General features: G+C 39.2%; 1 protein-coding gene across 3 annotated transcripts in view; it reads right to left on the bottom strand.

Annotated features, from left to right (window-relative positions):
* The window catches only part of NOL10 (nucleolar protein 10), a 78,710-nt gene extending 60,918 nt beyond the window's left edge, over positions 1-17,792 (bottom strand). For 2 of the 3 annotated variants that reach the window (XM_030555431.1, XM_030555433.1), the window contains exons 1-11: positions 17,627-17,792; positions 15,437-15,482; positions 12,447-12,545; positions 11,210-11,287; positions 9,730-9,767; positions 6,288-6,424; positions 5,322-5,387; positions 4,658-4,718; positions 3,991-4,076; positions 3,540-3,618; positions 1,992-2,141 (exon numbers count right to left, since the gene is read on the bottom strand). In XM_030555431.1, coding sequence (XP_030411291.1) covers positions 1,992-2,141; positions 3,540-3,618; positions 3,991-4,076; positions 4,658-4,718; positions 5,322-5,387; positions 6,288-6,424; positions 9,730-9,767; positions 11,210-11,287; positions 12,447-12,545; positions 15,437-15,482; positions 17,627-17,692 — 906 coding nt within the window. In that variant the 5' untranslated portion in view covers positions 17,693-17,792. Of the gene's footprint in view, positions 1-1,991; positions 2,142-3,539; positions 3,619-3,990; positions 4,077-4,657; positions 4,719-5,321; positions 5,388-6,287; positions 6,425-9,729; positions 9,768-11,209; positions 11,288-12,446; positions 12,546-15,436; positions 15,483-17,321; positions 17,451-17,626 lie in introns of those variants that run through there. The other variant, XM_030555432.1, reaches the window with a different exon arrangement.
* Between the last annotated feature and the right edge of the window lie 648 nt (positions 17,793-18,440).

The raw sequence follows: 18,440 nt of genomic DNA, 5'->3' as shown, positions 1-18,440 counted from the left end.
TCACAATGGTCAGAACCTGCTTTGCACTGTATCCAGAATTACTGTGCAAATTTAGAGGGACTCAGAAGCAAGACTATTTTAAAAGTGGGAAAACCCAGACAGCACAGTCAGGTACCTTTATAAGCAAACATGTAAAACAGCCATTAAGAAAGAAACCTATAAGAATTGGGCCATAGCACTAAAAGCATGAGTATACATGTCCTCAGTGTTCTAAAATGAGGGACAAAGGCAGAGCAAATTTGGATCCCATTTCTTGTCTCTTCTGCCTTCCCTGCAGCAGTCGCACCTACCTTCCAGGCGCTTTCTCTACCTCCCAAGTGAATGCTGTTACCCCACCCACCTCTGGTCTCTTCCCTGATGATTAACAGAAGAGCATTCTCCCACCCTCATCTCAGCAGATAAAAGTCTCACACTCCCCACCCGAAGGCACGTCTCAGCATGGGGCTATTCTGGTATCAAAGCCAGAGACTCTCCACCCCAATCTGCCTCTGCGCAGTTGGCACTCAACCAGAGATATTCAGGAACCAACAGCTGGTGGAGGTGGGGCCAGTTGGCACACACTCTAGGAAAGAGTCCAAACCCAGCACTGCCTCCTGCGGTAAGAAACTCTCCCTCTTCCTACCTCAGGAGCCACCTACTAACCTTTATGGTGCTTAACTGTCCTTGGGAGAAATGTATGCAATTAAAAAAATGGAGAGAGGCTAGCACTGGTGTTTAAACACCAGTCAAGGATTTATCAAGTCTTGTAACTAACTATACAATTACTGAAAAGGGGCTTGTTCCCAACCAACCCATGTGTGATCAGAGAAAACTGTAAGAAAGCTGATGAACCTAAAAGGCCTCTGGGTGTTTGTAAAGGCAAGTAGATTTCCTATGGGGGAGAAATAATAGTGCAACCCTAGATGACTGTCTGAAATAGGCTATAAAGCATTTGGAAGCTACTGAATGGGCCATGACTTCTCTTGATAAGGTCCATCATCAAGTCAGAAGAGAAGAAGAGTGCAGGAGCGGAACAGCTAGTGAGCCTTTGAGGAGTGTAATGCAAGCACTGCTAAGAGGAAAAACAGCAAGTAATGAAAGACCCTGAAACGAAACTAAGTTACAACAGCGCTATTATGGATCTGCCAATTCGCGCATAGTAAATTCCATACACAACGTTAGTATGAATGCACAGATTAAGACAAAGATTGTCAAACACCCAACAAACATGACATCTCCTGTATCATATGGATATTTATGCTGAAAGCTCAACTTTATGCCTGCCTTTTAAGCTTATAAGGTTAAAAATATCTACTGTAAATTAAGTATCAGAGGGGTAGCTGTGTCAGTCTGGATCTGTAAAAAACAACAAAGAGTCCTGTGGCACCTTATAGACTAACAGACGTATTGGAGCATAAGCTTTCGTGGGTGATGAAGTGGGTGTTCACCTACGAAAGCTCATGCTCCAATAGATCTGTTAGTCTATAAGGTGCCACAGGATTATGTGTTGCTTTTTACTGTAAAGTAGTCAGTTAATGCAATATATAACATATTGCAAATTGCAATTTGAGTGTAGGCTTAATTTCTGCTTCTTTGTACTTGTAGTTATGGACCTATGAGCATCTGACTCCTTGAATTACAGACCGTTGATCACAGCGGTTAGAAATGAATTAAGTGCATTTTGGGAAAAACAGACTTTACGCCAAAAGGACAGAGGAAGGAAAACATTTTGTATTTTTGCTTTTTTACACCTCACCAATTTTACAAATGTTTTAGACCTTTATTTTTTAAAAAAGGCTTATGAGCAGCTATATAACTGTTGAAAACTGTCTGTGCATCTGTATACTCAACAGCTTACTGAAGATTTTCCCAATGATCTATTTGTAAAGTCAAACAGAATATAACAATACTAAGCAAATTAGGATACACAAAAAAACTCATTATATTGAAATGCAGACATAAGTTTAAATCACATACAAACAAAATTATAAAAAATAATTTAATAGACTTACTGTGTCCTTGTTCCACATTTTTATGATTCGTGAATCTGCAGATATTATTAAATCTAATGGATCCTGGAACAGGATTGATTTAATAGGCAGGCCATATAGGTGATCTTTGATTACTAATGGATTATTGGATCTGAGATCATACAACAAAATCTGGAAAAATAAAGACATTAGAAATTCCCTGTACTATCTAATCAAGAGTGTTCAACCTCGACCTGGCCTACACTCTGTGTTGTACCAGTTAAACTACATTTGCGCAACATCACCTTTAGGTTAAACTGGTACAACTTTTGTGTTTAGACAAGTCTGTAAAAATATAACTAAGAAGCAGTTGAAGTTCTGAACTGGGCTTGTTTCATAATCTCTTATACCAATACCACACAGATGCTTCAGTACTATGATAATTATATATGAATGTAAGCATTTACTATACTTCCTAGTAATTACCAAAAATCAAGAGTTACATGTGCTGTCATCTGTCTAGTGTATTCGAGTGCTATTTTTCCTTTATGGCACAAGATGGTGATAAAGCAAGGCAACTTCAAGTGAAATATGTAACTCAGATTCTTAGAAGCCCCTGGGATTTAGCAGTTTTTAATCAACTTACTACCTGGGGACATCATTTTCACGCTTTCATTGAAAACATTAGTGTTCACATTCCCTTTATGGGAAGTAACGTGGTCCAGTAGGTAACAGCCCTGGCCTGGGATTCAGGAGAAACTCTAGTCCTGGCTCTCCCAGTGAGCTGTCACTGGGCCTTGGGCAGTGTCTCAATTTCTTAAATGTAAAGTGGGGATACTAATGCTAACTTATCTTTGTAAAGCACCCAGTTCTACAAATGAGCAGAGCTATGCTAGTGATAAATATTCTTCTGAATCAGCAACATTTGACTTTGCACCCCAAGTATTGAGGAGAATGGCTCTCTCAAAACATCCAGAACAGGTACTCAGAAAGCAGACATACATGAGCAATACTCAACCTGGGGCTCTACAGTCAAATAGAGTACTGAATACAGAAGAAATCCTAACATTGCACTGCACATGGACAGCCCAAGTAAGAGCCATTTAACTGGAGTTGGGCAATCCCTAACTTCACCCAGGAGCAGTTGGAAGAAAGATGAAAAACAACCCCTTTCACTAGAATAGCCCGGAGGTGGGGTAGGAGGAGAGTGGATATGATACATTAATTGAAAAGCAGAAGAATCACAAAAAACAGCAACTTTCTCACACTATTGAATCAACAGAAAGTTACACTGAGATGTTATACATGTGGGGGCGGATTTTGCAGCATCACATCAGGACATCACTACATTGTTATTTTGTAGCTCTTTAATTCCTCTTGATGAAGTTACTCTGCACCTTAAGGTTGAGTATTACCACCTTGTATACAAACACAAATGCCAAGTTTGTGTGTGTATATTTTACTCTTCCACTAGTACAAACTGGCTTCAAAACAACTATACTGAATGTCTGAAAAGATCCAGGCCTTTGATACATGAACTGTATCTCTCAAGATCTATGGCAAGAAAGGTTAATTCAACAGCATGCCTACCTGTCCAGTGGATGTGCCTACAGCCATATTCAAAGCTCCATTAAACTTCAGTGCTGAAATAGATGGCAAGCCATCTATCCTGAAAAGAACAATGTTCACAATTATATTTTCCTTTTAGTAAAGACTTTGAATATTTGCTAAAATGCCTCAAGTTAATGGCTAAAAATACTGATTGTCTGTCTATATACTCAGAAATTAGATACAAAAACTAATGGGGACACCAATGACATGCATTTTTCAGAAATATTATTGTTCATCTTCACAAACTCTGGGATGATGTGCATTTAGCCTTTGCCTGCCAGACCAATGAAATAAGAGACCTAACTTTCCAGATAAAGGACCAATTGTACAGCGTTTACACACTACCGTTGATGGGATTACTGATGTGTACTTGCACTGTAGAGCAGGATCAGGACCTAACATTATGCACTAACAGCCAATCATTACTTACTCTGTATCTGCTGTCACACTGCTTAAAGCGCAGTCCAACACACCAACTCGATTTCTAGTTCTAGGGTCCCAGCATTCCACTTTCCCCTAAACACAGTATAAACAATTAATGAAAAAAAATATAATTCAAGATTAAACAGTGCAATTATTTAGCCCTGTTGGAAGCCAGAAATCAAACTATAGAGGATGCTGGATCTATTAACTATCCACTTTAATTGTGAAGGTAAACAGCTCAGGGAAGGATTGGATTTCAGTGATGACATGCTAATTGCCACATTTTAGTTTTCTTCTATTTTTAAAAAATATGATCAGATCTGAATGTCTTTAAAATGTTAAATCCTAAAAGAGTAACAGGATGTGCATAGGCTAGTTAAATTATACATACGTCTATATTTTAAAGTTAAATGTGATGATTATTTTCTTTGCTTATTTGTGAAATCATAAGTATCTCCACATCCAATACAGTGCAAGAAATTATGTTTGCATTGTGCTCGGAAAACAGCCAGGCTGTCCAACATATTAATCAATTCACATTTAATGTAATAAATAGGATCAAATTAATTCTTCAGCTATATATTATGATTTACTTCTATGATCTGCATATGATTACCAAGAAATGAGAAAGAAATATTGCCACAGTTCTTAGAAAGGTTAATTTAAACATTTACCTCAGCTGTCCCAGTAGCAAATAAGCAGTGGATGGGATTTATGTCACAGACATTATTCTCCCTAGAATAGAAAGAGGGGCAGAGTTTGATAACCCACAAAATTACTTACAAGAACTAAAACAATTTTAATGATCATGCTTGTCCCAACACCACCATCCTACGAACAATCCCACCCTCAACTGCCTGCTTATCCTTCCACAGATATCTTATTGTTTCCTTCCTCATCCCCTCTTGTATTTGGAATCTTCCCTGAAATGATTTACAAGTCTATCACCTCCTCCAAGTCCCTTCTCAAGACCCACTTATGCCATGAAGACTGCAAGAAATCAGCCAACATATGATGGCTAGACTGAAGAGCACTGGGGATGGTTAAATGAAGGCACATTTATCAAAAGAAAGTTTCAAAATATCTATTTTAAAGAGCAGATTAGACAATTAAAAAATATACATAGAAATAAGATGAACAGGTCTAATTGTCCGAGTGAAGATTTTTTTTAAAGTACGAAGCTCAGAATTGACCATGCTTCTTTCAAACTATACCTTAATTTACATTATGGAGCATTTGGATTTTGCATGGAATGTGCTGTTGATAAGGAGCAAGTTAAATATTTGGCTCCCCCTGCTGGAAAAATTGTAATGAACATGATAAACTGTAGGTACTTACGAAGCATCTGTTTGTAGCGAATTCAGGTACCTTCCTTGTTCCAGATTTAATCTGTATACTTCAGAACTACAAAGAAGCTAACATTAATTATTCTCTCTCTAAATGCTCAATATTTTAAATGAGTGAAAACCATAAGACAAGTTAGATAAATGTCTATCCGGGGTGGTGTAGACAGTATTTGATCTTGCCATGAGGGCAGGGGACTGGACTCGATGGCCTCTCGAGGTCCCTTCCAGTCCTAGAATCTATGAATTCTTGTTTAGATCTCATTTTTATAGCAAGTATAAATTTTCAGAACTTAATCTTAATAGAGCAGGGAAACTCCTGTCCCCCGACGAATCTTCCTTCCCTCTCTAAATGTTCACCAACAAAGTATTGGTACTATACCAATAACTACACCTTACCAGATAAGGAATGTATTAATTTTCTAACATGTTATCTTCACAATTCTCAGCATTTTCTATTTATTTATTTTAAACTTTTCTAAATCTTTTATTGTTTTTGTTGCTCTCTTCTGGACTCTCTCCAATTTGACCACATCCTTTTAAAGTATGATGCATGGAACTGGACACAGTATTTCAGCTGAGGTCTCAAGAGTGCTAAGGAGAGCCAATTACCTCCCATATATTACAACTGCATTGCACTGTTGGCCCATATTCAATTTGTGATCCAAGATACCCCCAGATCTTTTTCTGCAGTACTACTGCCTAAAGAGTTATTCTTAAATTAGTATTTGCGTATGATTTTTCCTTCCTGAGAGTTATTGATTGTAAAGTCTTCTGTTTAATGAACCAACTTATTTTTTCTATCACCAACATTTTCTCTCTTCACTAAAGAATAGCATTTTCCACTATGCATTCAGATGGAATTGTCAATTTTTACAGCATATTTTTAGCTTCATTTTATACTTGAAAAAAACAGTCCTAAGAAAAATGAAAACCGAGACCAGCCCATCAGGATCAATACCTTGCGCCTACAAAATACAGGTCACATGATGGGTAGTGATAGGAGAAATCTCTACCAAACTTTGGTATTCTTGTCTTGTAATAATAGCCATGTTGTGAATGAAACTCAATGTATCTGTCACAGTGCAAGAAGACAATCTGAAAACAAAACGGAAAGGATTTGGGGGTTAGGTTTTTTTTCTGATGGTTTCCTCCTCACTTCCCCACCCTCATCACTCTTTTCTTTAAAGAAAACTCCAGTGATTTTTCAAATTCACAGGTTTTTATCAAAACCAACTGATTTGGCTATTATTTTTAATTAACATTGTATTTAAATAACAATAGTAAAATTTACTAAAATGGATCCTGCTTCACTATTTAATTGGATATGGAGAGTTGGATAAATTAATTTTAAGAGAATCTTTCTAAATGATTTCTGCAGCCTTTGGATCAATGTTTTTAGTGAAATTTCAACATGTGTTTAAAAAGTTGCATAATGATGGTGGCATTTTCTGTTCATTTGTATGCCTATATGAACAGCTCTCCTACCATCACCACTCCCTGAAGGGAAGGGAAGGACAGATGTCTAACCTTTTAATTTCATTAAATAGCTGTTGTTCTTGAGTTACGAGACAGGGAGAACAGAAATTCCTGATCTACATCCTCAAGACCATTAATTATTTTATATACTTTTATCATTTCCCCTCTTATTCATCTCCTTTCTAACATAAACAATCCAGATCTTTTCAATCTCTCTTCAACAGTTTTCCCACATCCTTGACCATTCTGCAATTTATTTATTTTATTTTACAATGTGGGTGATTAATATTGCAAATGAGGCCACCCCACTGATTTATATGATGGCATAACAACATTTCTCAAATTATTCTCCATCCAATTCCTCATGCATCCTAACATCTTGCTTGGCTTTTGACCACAGCTGCACATTAAGAGCAGCTTGTCATTAAGCTTTTTACAATGATGCCCAGGTGCGTTCTCTTCTCTAGTCTAACTAGAATCTCTTCTGTTCTAACTTGACAGTCTAGTAAAACTAAAGGAAGTTTCTGAAGCATGGAGCATTACAGAAAATAAGTTAAAGAGATCAACGCAAAATGAGATAATATTCAATTTAAGCTTCAATAGCATGTTGTAAGTCCACGGACAGAAGGAAAGGGGGAAAGACATCAAAGGGTCATTCTCAGGGGGAGCAGATTATTTTCAAGGACAAATCTGAATATTCATCCTCTTTCATTTCTCCCACAAAAAGAATTTTTAAAGACTTTTCAAAATGTGCCTTAAAAATAAAACACACTCAAATTTCATGCCTTCATAAAGTAAACTCAGAGTAACCGAAGGACATACAAATGTTGAAGTTTCCCTCAATCTCCAATAATTGTTGTTTTATATAATTTTGGGAAAAGTCTCTACAATACTGAAACAAAAAACACTCAGGTTTTCCTTTATTAATAAACAGATCCAACTCAGTGGAACTTTTTTATATTAGCTTTTCCTTAGCATCATGTCAGTTTCTGCCACCACTGAGTTATTCCTAGAAAATAAAACCACTGGATGACAAGACCAGCTTCTCCAATGTATCTTGCTACTGGTATGGGTAAGAGACAAAGGGAAAGACAACCTTTTTTGAAAAGGCAAAAACACCATTCCTTTCTAAACCTACACAGTGAGTCATATAATCATCAATTAGTAAATACTTCCAGAGAAATGCCTCTTTGATCAAAAATATCTTGAATGCATGGCTAATTTTAAGCAAGTAGGATTTATTTGGACTGGTTTTCAGTTTTTCTCCTTACTGACTTTACAGTATGTTTTTGGATAATAACGTTAAAAAAAAAAGACATACAAAAAGAAAAATATGGAATTAGACAAGCTCTCTAGATAGTTTTTCTGCATCTGAATATATTGCCAATTTCAGAACGAAACACAAAAAAGCAACACTTTTTTTTATAACCAGACAGGAAACTAATTTGTAAACAAAAAAGTCTTCTGATAACCTCACAAATTCTTTCTTCAGTCCTTAACATGGCCAGCATTTTCTCTTAGGCTTTGTCTAGAAAGCTACATTGGTCACAGATATGGAAATAAAAATAAGTAAATAAAATCATTTCTGACCAACATAGCTATGACAACATAAACCCCAGTGTAGATGCAGCTATGTCAATGGAAGAGTGCTTCCATCAATGTAGCTAACATCGCTCAGGAGGCAGTGTTCCTACACCAATAGAAAACCCCTTTCCGTTAACATACGCTGTGCCTACCCTACTAGGCTATGCCAGTATAGTCTCCAGAGTGTAGATGTACCTTTAGAGAGAAAGCAGGTGGAAGGCTGCTGTAACTCATAAAATTAGTTCCCTCCTTCCCCCATTCAATGCAGACACAGTTATTCTTAGTTTTCTAGCAGGTGGCAGAATTTTAGACATTCTGTATCTAGAAAAGCCATACTGTACGTATCTAATAAAATGGCAATGTCTGTCCAGGGAAAATGAGGTCCTGATTCAGAAAAGTACTTAAGTGTGTCTAAATTTAAACACCTGAGTAGTCATACTGAAGTCAATGAAATTACTCACGTGCTTAACATTAATCAGGTTATTAACATGTGACTAATCAGTACCTTAAATACATTAACATTTAAAGGAACAGTTAATCTGAAAAAAATCCCATTTCTGTCTGAAAAATTTGTACCTACCTTGTAGTTATTAATGATTGTAACTAAGGCTATGTCTATACTTAACAGCGGCATGTTGAGAACAGCCCCCTAGCATAGGTATAAACACTACTGCAGATGGTGAGAAACTGCTTAGGCGAGTAAAGACACACCAGAACCTTGGAAGTACATATCCTACACAGCTCTTTACACCCCTGAGAAATGCCTCCCACATCTACCCTGCTATTTTTAGCAGTGTACTGCCTTGCCCCTTTCTGCTGCCGGAGTGTTTCCCTGCCAAAGTGGCAGGCTCCGACTACAGGGAAAGGGAAGAAGCAGTGGGGAGAGGACCATCCACTGCCATGGGTAGCTGTACACTGCAGTGTAGACTCAGCCCGATTGTCACTGAGGCATATAGTACACATACCCTATACACTGCTGCAAATATAGACAAGGCCTAAGATGTCTATAACTGAAAGAAATTAGTAAAGACATTTCCTTCTTTTTCACATTTCATTTTATTTGTATTTTAGACCAAACTTTGCATTAACTGCCAGTTTTGTTCTTTTTCTTGTAGCCTGACTAGTCAGGAGAAAACATTCAAACAGAGGCAGAGAAAAATGAAATATTTTAAAGATCATTTTCAAGAGTCAGGACATTTTATTTAAAGAAACTGGACTTTATTTTTTTTTTTAACCTCATCAACGTCAAAAGTTTGTATTGGCAGTATCCCTTTAATACACAGATGTCTAAAATAATTCACTTTTCTCAACAGACATTAAAAATAAAATATTAAACATACCTTTGAGTAATCATCTGATAAAATATCAAATGTAACCACTGGGGGGGAGAAGGAGGAGGAATAAAGAAAGTTTAAGAATCAATTACGTAAACATGATTTAAAAACACTGACCTAGATCTTTAATGCTTAACTTCCATCATGTAAATAGTTCATATTGACATCAATGCATTATGTATGCAATCTTTAATTACATGATAAAATATAATCTTCATATACTTTTCTAAAGCCTTAGAGATACACATGTAGCAACTCAATGTTTTATCATTCTCATAAACAATGTATTTTCCTTAAAATAATACTCAAGTATATCTTTTTGGACTCAGTCTAGTCAGATGCTAGTTAAGTCAGAGAAAGACAAAATTTTTTGGTGAATTTAGGCAGCTTTTATATGCCAGCAGGAGTCCACCATTTAACTGTTCTACTTAATGTGAAGGAAGTTGCGGAGAATGTTTACTGTGTTCTTTGTGAAAATTAATGACTTTCACAGATTGTTGTTTTTCTCACATACTAGAAGACTATACACATTTGAAGTTTAAAACAAATGGAAATGTAATCATGAAATTAAAGGTTATTTTAACGAATATGCACAAAATTGCAAGTACAACCTTGCCTTTATCATATCTGGAGCACTTAACCACAAAACTTTAATATCACCTTAATTTAGTTTTTTAGATGAAATTATTTATTCATTTCTTGTAGCACTCACAACATATAAAATGCTTTTCAGATAGCAAAGGAGGCAAATAAGTTCAAATTCTATTAAGAATGTAAGCAATTAATGTATAATTAATAACCGTAACTACCTTACAGATTTAAATTTGATACCGAATGAAAAAAATTAAAGCTTTTTAGAGTTTTCTAGAACACTAACTAGAAACTGATTCACTTAGAAAGAAGAAAGTGCAATACTGATACAACAGTATCTACTACTCAAGACAGGAGTATGCAAATTAATAAATTTACTCTGTACTTATTGCTTTTCTTGACAGCTGATTAGATAAAGGTTATTTAATTAGATTTTTTTGTAATTAAAAAAAAATATGTAAAAGGCCAGCTAGATATACAAACATGTTTATCTAGGATTGATGGCTCACTTCCTAGCAATCTTATTGATTTACAGAAATCCCATTTGGGTTGATCGAAGATACACATGGACATTTGGATCTAACAATTACCAAGAAAAGTGCAATGTAGAATCTTATGATCTTACAAACTTAAGTTACAGGGTAAATCAGATAGCCTGTGCTTTGCTTTAGATACATTATTTAAGTTCCCACAGATTTCAAAATGCTTTACAAAAAATGTTAAGTAACATTATCCCCCTTTTACAGATGGGAAAATGAGGGTACAAAAAAGTGACTTGCATAAAATCACAGGAAGGTTAATGACTGGACACAGGTCTCTTTACTCCACTTCAGTGCCCTACTTACAGGTCCACCTTGCCTCCCATGTACACTTTAAAGGCATATAATTTACTGACCTTCAGAATCTAAGCATCTTTCAAATTTCAAGGATAATTGGTAGGTATCAAAACACCGGATCCTTGGCTTATATGTTCCTGCAAAACAGTTTTATCCCTGACATAAGCAACCAGAGAATATGTTTTCAAAATAATCAGTTAAACATAGTCAGGTCTTAAGTATGCACAGTGTTTACTTTTGCTGTTATTTCAACTGCTTGAACCTTCAATCCCAGAAATCAATGGTAGCTGCTGAGTGCTTGCAACTTTTAAAAATCAAGCCATGTAGGGACATAACTTTAGAGACCCGTTTTTGAAAACCTTGACCTTGGTGCAGGAAATTTATTCTGAAAACCACATACACATCTAAGCTGAAGATAACAGTCTCTGTGACTGGATACAACAACAGTACCTTCTAATCGGTCCAAAAGGCTAAGCCTGTGTACAGTCTTAGATTGCCCAGGTCTACCTAAATCACTAATTCTCAGTTGTTATATCTGTGAAGTTTAGTTGTAGTACTATGCCTCCATCCTTGTAAAGAATACTAGATTAATTTAAAAGACGATTACTGTACAAGAATAATAAAAACAAACAACAACAACAACAACAGGAGCATTCTAACCAAAATGGTTTGAAATACCCATAGAAAGAAATAGGAAGATAACATTTTCTTTACACTTTACCATTAAAGTGAGATTCATAACTAAAGACAACATTTACTTTTCATTCACCAACTAAGACATGCAGCTATCATGTATTAAAATAGTATATTTCATCTCAAATAATATATGGTTACAGCAACGTCGGCCAATCCATGAAATGTTTACAGAGTTTCACTGATTTTTACTTTTGAAAAAAACAATCAAAACCAGGTTTCATTATTTGTGCAAATTTAGATCATTAAATAGTTTGGCGGCCACTGGGATCGTCAATCAATTAAACTTTAAACAAACAAACAAAAACTTATTTTGAAAGTCAGATTCATATACACATAATAGAAGTATCAAGGGCAGCCTCCATCTGCAAAATAACAACAATTAAATTCTATAAATACCCATGTGCTACAAAGAAGTGCCTCACAGAGTATCGTGACGTATGCTATCAGGTTCACCACATGGTAACAGTAAGCCAAAAAGGCATCTATACACTGACACTTAAAAATTATCTAGAAAGTCTTCTCTGCTTTAGTAAGCTACCTCCAGGTAAAGGTTTTCGAAAATTTTAGCTTTTGGCATACATAAACATTTAGTTAACTCACCAGTTGCCATAATATACTGTCCATCCCTTGATACCTTAATAGTTGTGCTAACTGTGGGCATGTTAAAGTCTTGAATAAGTTCAATTCTTCTGCGAACGTCTGAAGAGAAAACATTCCTATTAAAGAAAACTGGTAACATCTTTTGTTTGACAGACAAAGTTTTCTAAAGCAGTATCATCAGTAACTAAACAAAGGACAAAAAACCTCATTTTAAGCATCAGGAACATTTAATATAATACTCCTGAGGGAATTCTGCGCCAAAAAATTAAAAATTCTGCACTCGATCTTTGAAAATTATGCAAAATTCTGCATATTTTGTCAAAATAACACAATACAATTAAGCCAGTTACTATTATTTTGGTAATTTGTTTCAAAATATCTGTCAGAAAGTATGTCTGTAACAACATAGAGCAAAAAAAAAAAAAAAAAAAGATTCTGGTAAAAAAATTTTGAAAAATAAATTCCTTATGAGACATATAAATACAGAACTTTGTGTAATTCATTTAAATCACAATACAGAACTGTATTTGCTGCACCTGTCAGATGTAGCACAAAGGTTTGGGTGAGTCAGGGGTACGGGAGAAGCTGAGGGAGCCAAGGACTGAGCTTAGGAGTGAACCTGGAGGGTGCTAGGTATGGGTGAGAGGTTTTTCTTTGGGGGGAAGGGAGAGATTGTTAGGAAGCCTCCCCCATGCAGACCCTGGCAGACTCTAAGCCTCTCTCATTCAGTCAGGCATGTCTGCTCCATACCCCACACCCCTCATCCCTATGGGTCTCTGCAGCCCCCCTGCCCCAGGCTCAACGCTGTCACCCCACTAGATCCTGAGCCCATGCTCCAGTCTGTCTTCCCCCAGCAGCCCTGTATGCCCCACTCTGCCCTAACCTGGTTCTGCGGGCAAGGTGCTGTGATGAACTCTACTCTTGGGGGAATTCTGTAGCACTGGGCATAGAATTTTGCATTTTTCCACATAAAAAACATTTTGCCTAAGACATGCTGCAGTTTCACCTTTTGCCCAGATGAGGCTGCTGTGGAGCTAGAACAGCGAGCATGAAAGCAGCTGGCTGTTCTGGTGCCACAGGGGCCTCTGGTGGGCAAAAGGCAGAACTGCAGCACTTCTTAGGCAAAGTGCTTTTTATGCGGGATAATACAAAAGACAAATGAATTCTGCTAGTCCACAGATGCGCAGAATTCCCCCAAGAGTGATTAATACTGCTTCCAAAAATATGCCAAGTGATAAATTTACAGATCATTACATTCTGTGAATTTTCAGAAGCAGACTATATCAATGTAGAACAAATCACATCACTTCAGTTGTAGTACATAGTACAATTATAGTACAGTGTGTGTGTTAAATAGCATTTTACCATACATAGCTGAGACACTGTGTAGTCCAGTGGTTCCCAATCTTTTTGGGCTCAGGACCCATTTGTAAATGTTTATAGCAGGAGTCGGCAACCTTTCAGAAGTGCTGTGCCAAGTCTTCATTTATTCATTCTAATTTAAGGTTTTGCGCGCCGGTAATACATTTTAACGTTTTTAGAAGGTCTCTTTCTATAAGTCTATAATATATAACTAAACTATTGTTGTATGTAAAGTAAACAAGGTTTTTAAAATGTTTAAGAAGCTTCATTTAAAATTAAATTAAAATGCAGAGCCCCCCAGACCAGTGGCCAGGACCCCATCAGTGTGAGTGCCACTGCAAATGAGCTCGCGTGCCGCCTTCGACAAGCCTGCCAGAGGTTGCCTACCCCTGGTTTACAGCCGGTCACGACCCAGTAAATAATCTGGGGATGGAGGCCCTAGGGTGGTTTCAGTCAGATTCTGCCCAGCACTAACCCCACAGTGGCAGCTCCTGTGCTGTGGGGCTGGCTGGGCATGGCTCTCCACTCCAGGCATTGCAACCTCCAGGGTTGCAGTGCCTTATCAGGTTTGGGCTCACCACTCTGGCTAAACCAAATTTGTATGAATGGAGCTCTGACCTGGCTCATGGGGTTGTCGTGCCACTCACTCAAATTTGGTCTACCTGGACTCCCGTCATCAGGACAGTTGGGTTTAACCTGAGTGGCACTGGGACCCCAGAGGTTTCCTGGAGCAGGGAGGCAGCCCAGCCAGCCCCACAGGACTGTAGCCACAGGAGTTCCCACACGACCCTCTGAAACGTTCCGGTGACCCAATTTTGGGTCCCTGACCCATGGGCTGAGAAACCCTGATATAGTGTATCACATCGCCCTCTGTTATGGACATACGCAATAAAACCCAATATATATCTATTTTAGCTTTCCATATGGCAGTTATCACTATGGTATTTATACCTAAACCAAAAGAGCATAAAAATCCAAAGTAAAAAGGTGTTTTGTTTCTCTCCCAATCTCTAGGCAGAAAAGCATGACTATGCGTGGGCAGGAACTTTTGTTTGCAGGTTTTTTTGTTTGCTGGGCATTTCTTAATAGCACAGAGTCTGGGACAAGAAGAAGAGGCTTTAATTAAAATGCAGATTTTACATTTTGAGTTGAACAACAGATCTTGGTGACAGGACTTCTTGCCAGAAAAGAATGCTCTGATATTGTACTTGCTGCTGAGAAATGTGAGTATAACCAGCTGCATTGTCCCTGAGGATCATAATTGTATCTACATCCGAAATGTGACAATCTTATCATATATGTAAAAGGACTCCAGCATATATTCTGTTCCACTTCCTACAGTGGCCAACACCTGGCGCTTTATAGGAATTCAAGAACAACCCACAATTTATACAGTCAACTGTACAATACTGCACATAAGAAAATTTAGATCTTGACACCATAATCTAGATCAATTTACAGCTGTGCCTCTTCAATCCAGAGGTGGCTGTCAACTATCTATGTACATAAGCAAAATATAATTATAGCTCTTAAATCAGTTTGTAAAGTTTTTTGATCTACTTCTGGACTAGAATGCTATATAAATGCAACCCATTTTTAGTGAACAGCACGTGTTAAGGACAACTTACCCACATTTTTCTTTTGTACTGCTCTCTTCTTCTTACTGGAAATCCACTGAAAGAAAAGGAAAATAATTGATGTCAGTGTTAATTTCAAGTGCTAGGAAAAGCGTGAGAGAGTTAGGCTTATCAAATTTGTCAGTGAAACAAAACTGGGCTCTAAATCAAATTAATTCTTGTTCTGTTTATTATGCTATGTATAGCAAAGCAAGCATTTCCATGAAGCTATTTAATAATTTCATACTTAAGAAAATAAGTAATTGAAAACTTTAGTGTGCTGTTAGTGAGTCTCTCAACACTCACCTGATTATCATAGCTATTTACATTCAGAACATTTATCTTTGCAATCAGAGCAGTTATTCATTTTTTCCCAAATATAATCTTAAGATTCTCAGCCTCCCAAAAACAGCATTGCCATCCTAGATGACGCTTAAAGGTGTGCTGTTAGTACATGTTAATTAACTAACACATTTTAACAGCCTAGTGCAGGCAAGGCTCCCACCTAGCTGTAACTCTAACAGTTTAGCATGCATTAAAGTATATAAACCTCATAGTCTATACTAAACTTTTCAAATGCATTAGTTTGCATGTGCTAGCTAATGTACTGGCAACACAACTTTTATCAAAGTCTAAAAGCCCTACAGGTTACAATTCAAAGGTTTAGGACAGCAGTCTAGAAAGCGACTAGGAATGAGGTGGGGGATAATGATATAAGCCACAAATATGCAAAAGGTCATTATTGGGGCAGTGAATTTAGGTGAAAAAAGCAAAGACTTCACTCAAAATTATTGGAATTTTGTCAGGAGACAAAATATTTTTTCTTCAGTTTTTTTCACTTTGTCCTATTCCTATGTTTCTCAGATATCAGTGTGAGACACAGACAAAAATATTAAGGTGACACCATCAACTTAAACCCCAATTTTTAAGACATTACCACTATTTATAACATCTGTAAAAGCAGAGGAACTGCAGAGCTAGATCAGACCACAGGTTCATCTAACCTAATATCCTATTACCAACAGTAGTCAATACCAGAAGGTTTAGAAGAGGTGCAAAATTTTCACCCTGCAGGATGACAGAAAAGGGGATAATCTACCTTGGGTCACATTTCCCCAACATCTAATAGTCAGAGGTTGTCTTAATCTCTAAAGCCTGAGGTATTATATCCCACCATAAACATTTACTTTTTAGAGTTTTTACTAATATAACTCTGGATACCAGCATTGTCTGTACACAGATCTAATCTCTTCCTGAATGCTGCTGAAACCTTGATCCCAGATTCCTCAGAGACTAGAGAAGAAAGTACTAGGACATTGGCTTTCAACCTCTGGTCCACACACACCTTTGGTTCCACAGACTATGGCTACACTACAGAGCTTGCAGCTGTGCCACGGTAGCACTGCTAGTGCAAATGCTCTGAACGCATGGGAGAGAGCTCTCCCATCAACTCAATTACTCCAGCCCCCGTGAGCAGTAGCAGCTATGTCGTAGGGACATAGCGCTGTTCACACCAGCGCTTAGGTTGGTGTAATGTACCTCACTGGGGGGTGGGGGGGGAGCTTATTCACATCAGAGGAACATAACTTATATGTGCTTAAACTGTAGTGGGTACACAGCCCCAATCCCCACCTTCACTGGAAATTTCTTAGGGAGTCCACTAATGGAAAAAGGGTGAAAACCAGTGATCTAGGGAGTCCCCCCCGCCGCAAGTTTGTGCATTTGGCAACAATTTTTGTCGAGAAAGTTTCACCGTTTCGCCTGTTATTCAAGCAGCTCTTCAACCGGACAGGAACAGACTTGACAGAAACAGAAAAATGTGCCTAAACACACGCCCCAAAATTGGCAGCTGCAGCAGTTTTAGGAGAAACACCGTCGCTCTGTCAGTTTCACGCACAGTTTGAAGGGGTTTCAGCAACCGTCTTCCCAACCTGAGGGCCCGCTCCCCAGCACACGTGTGCCTGGCCAGGAGGGGAGCGCCCAGGGACTGCGCGGGGAAACGAGACGGAGCAGGGGCCGCGGTTCCCCTGGAGCAGACACGCCTCTGCAGGTCCTGGAGCGGAAGCACGGGGGTGCTCCGTGCAGCTCCCGCCCGGGAATAGAGGCCGCGCCGAGCCGCGCCGCGCCCCCTCTCGCGGAGACCCCGGGGGGGGATGGCTGGGGCCGGGAGCCCGGCGGGGAGTGCGGGCCGCCCTCTCTCACCTCGGGGAGGCTCGGGCCCGTGCTCAGGCTGTAGATCTTCACCTCGTTGAGGCGGGTGACCTGCATGGCTGCGGCCTTCTCCGGCTCCCGGTTCGCGCCCCTCGCTTTGCTGCCGGGTGGCCGGCCAGGCGGAAGTCAGTGCACGCGATGGAATCCCCGACCCGGAACGAATGTCACGCGCCGTGACTTCCGGATGCCCTTTGACCATGTAGTGACGAGCGCCATCCCGGGGGCCGGAACGTAGCCGTTAGGTCGTGGTCCTTCAAATTCGTCTTTCTAGCCACGTTCTCACGGGAGGTGTAGTGGTGGCTCGCGCCTCAGAGCGCGTCAGGACCCTCCCCGCTAGGGGCCGTTTGGCGTCTGCAGCGCCGAGCCCTGAACCACTGGCGGTGGCTAGAGCCGCTCTGCCGGGTCGGGGCTGGCTGGGCCCGCAGGGGAGACCGGAGGGCGGGGTGGGCGTGATGAGTCAGAGCCGGGCCGGGGTAGGAGCGGGGAAAGCCCGCTAATGGGGGGTCGGGAGGCGGTAACTGAGAGCGCGAAACTGGAGGGAAACGGGATAAGTCACTGGGTTCAGAGGGGCGAGTCAGGAAACGGCAGCAGGATAAAGAGCTCGTCTGTCTCGTTATTTGTATTGATGAAGGGCCAAGGAGCCCCTGGTGCAAGGGGCTGTACTGATGCACACAGACCAAGCGCATGGTCCCTGCCATACAAAATTTACAATCTAAGAAGAAATAGCGTTCAGTGGCCTCAGGCCACTAATAGCTTTACTTTTGTCAGGCAGCAAAGAGTCCTGTGACACCTTATAGACTAACAG

This window comes from Gopherus evgoodei, chromosome 3 (genome assembly GCF_007399415.2).
Source record: "Gopherus evgoodei ecotype Sinaloan lineage chromosome 3, rGopEvg1_v1.p, whole genome shotgun sequence".
In the NCBI taxonomy this organism is placed as follows: Eukaryota; Metazoa; Chordata; order Testudines; family Testudinidae; genus Gopherus; species Gopherus evgoodei.
The sequence above is the reverse complement of the archived record's forward strand: the minus strand, read 5'-3'. Positions and strand labels throughout refer to the sequence as shown.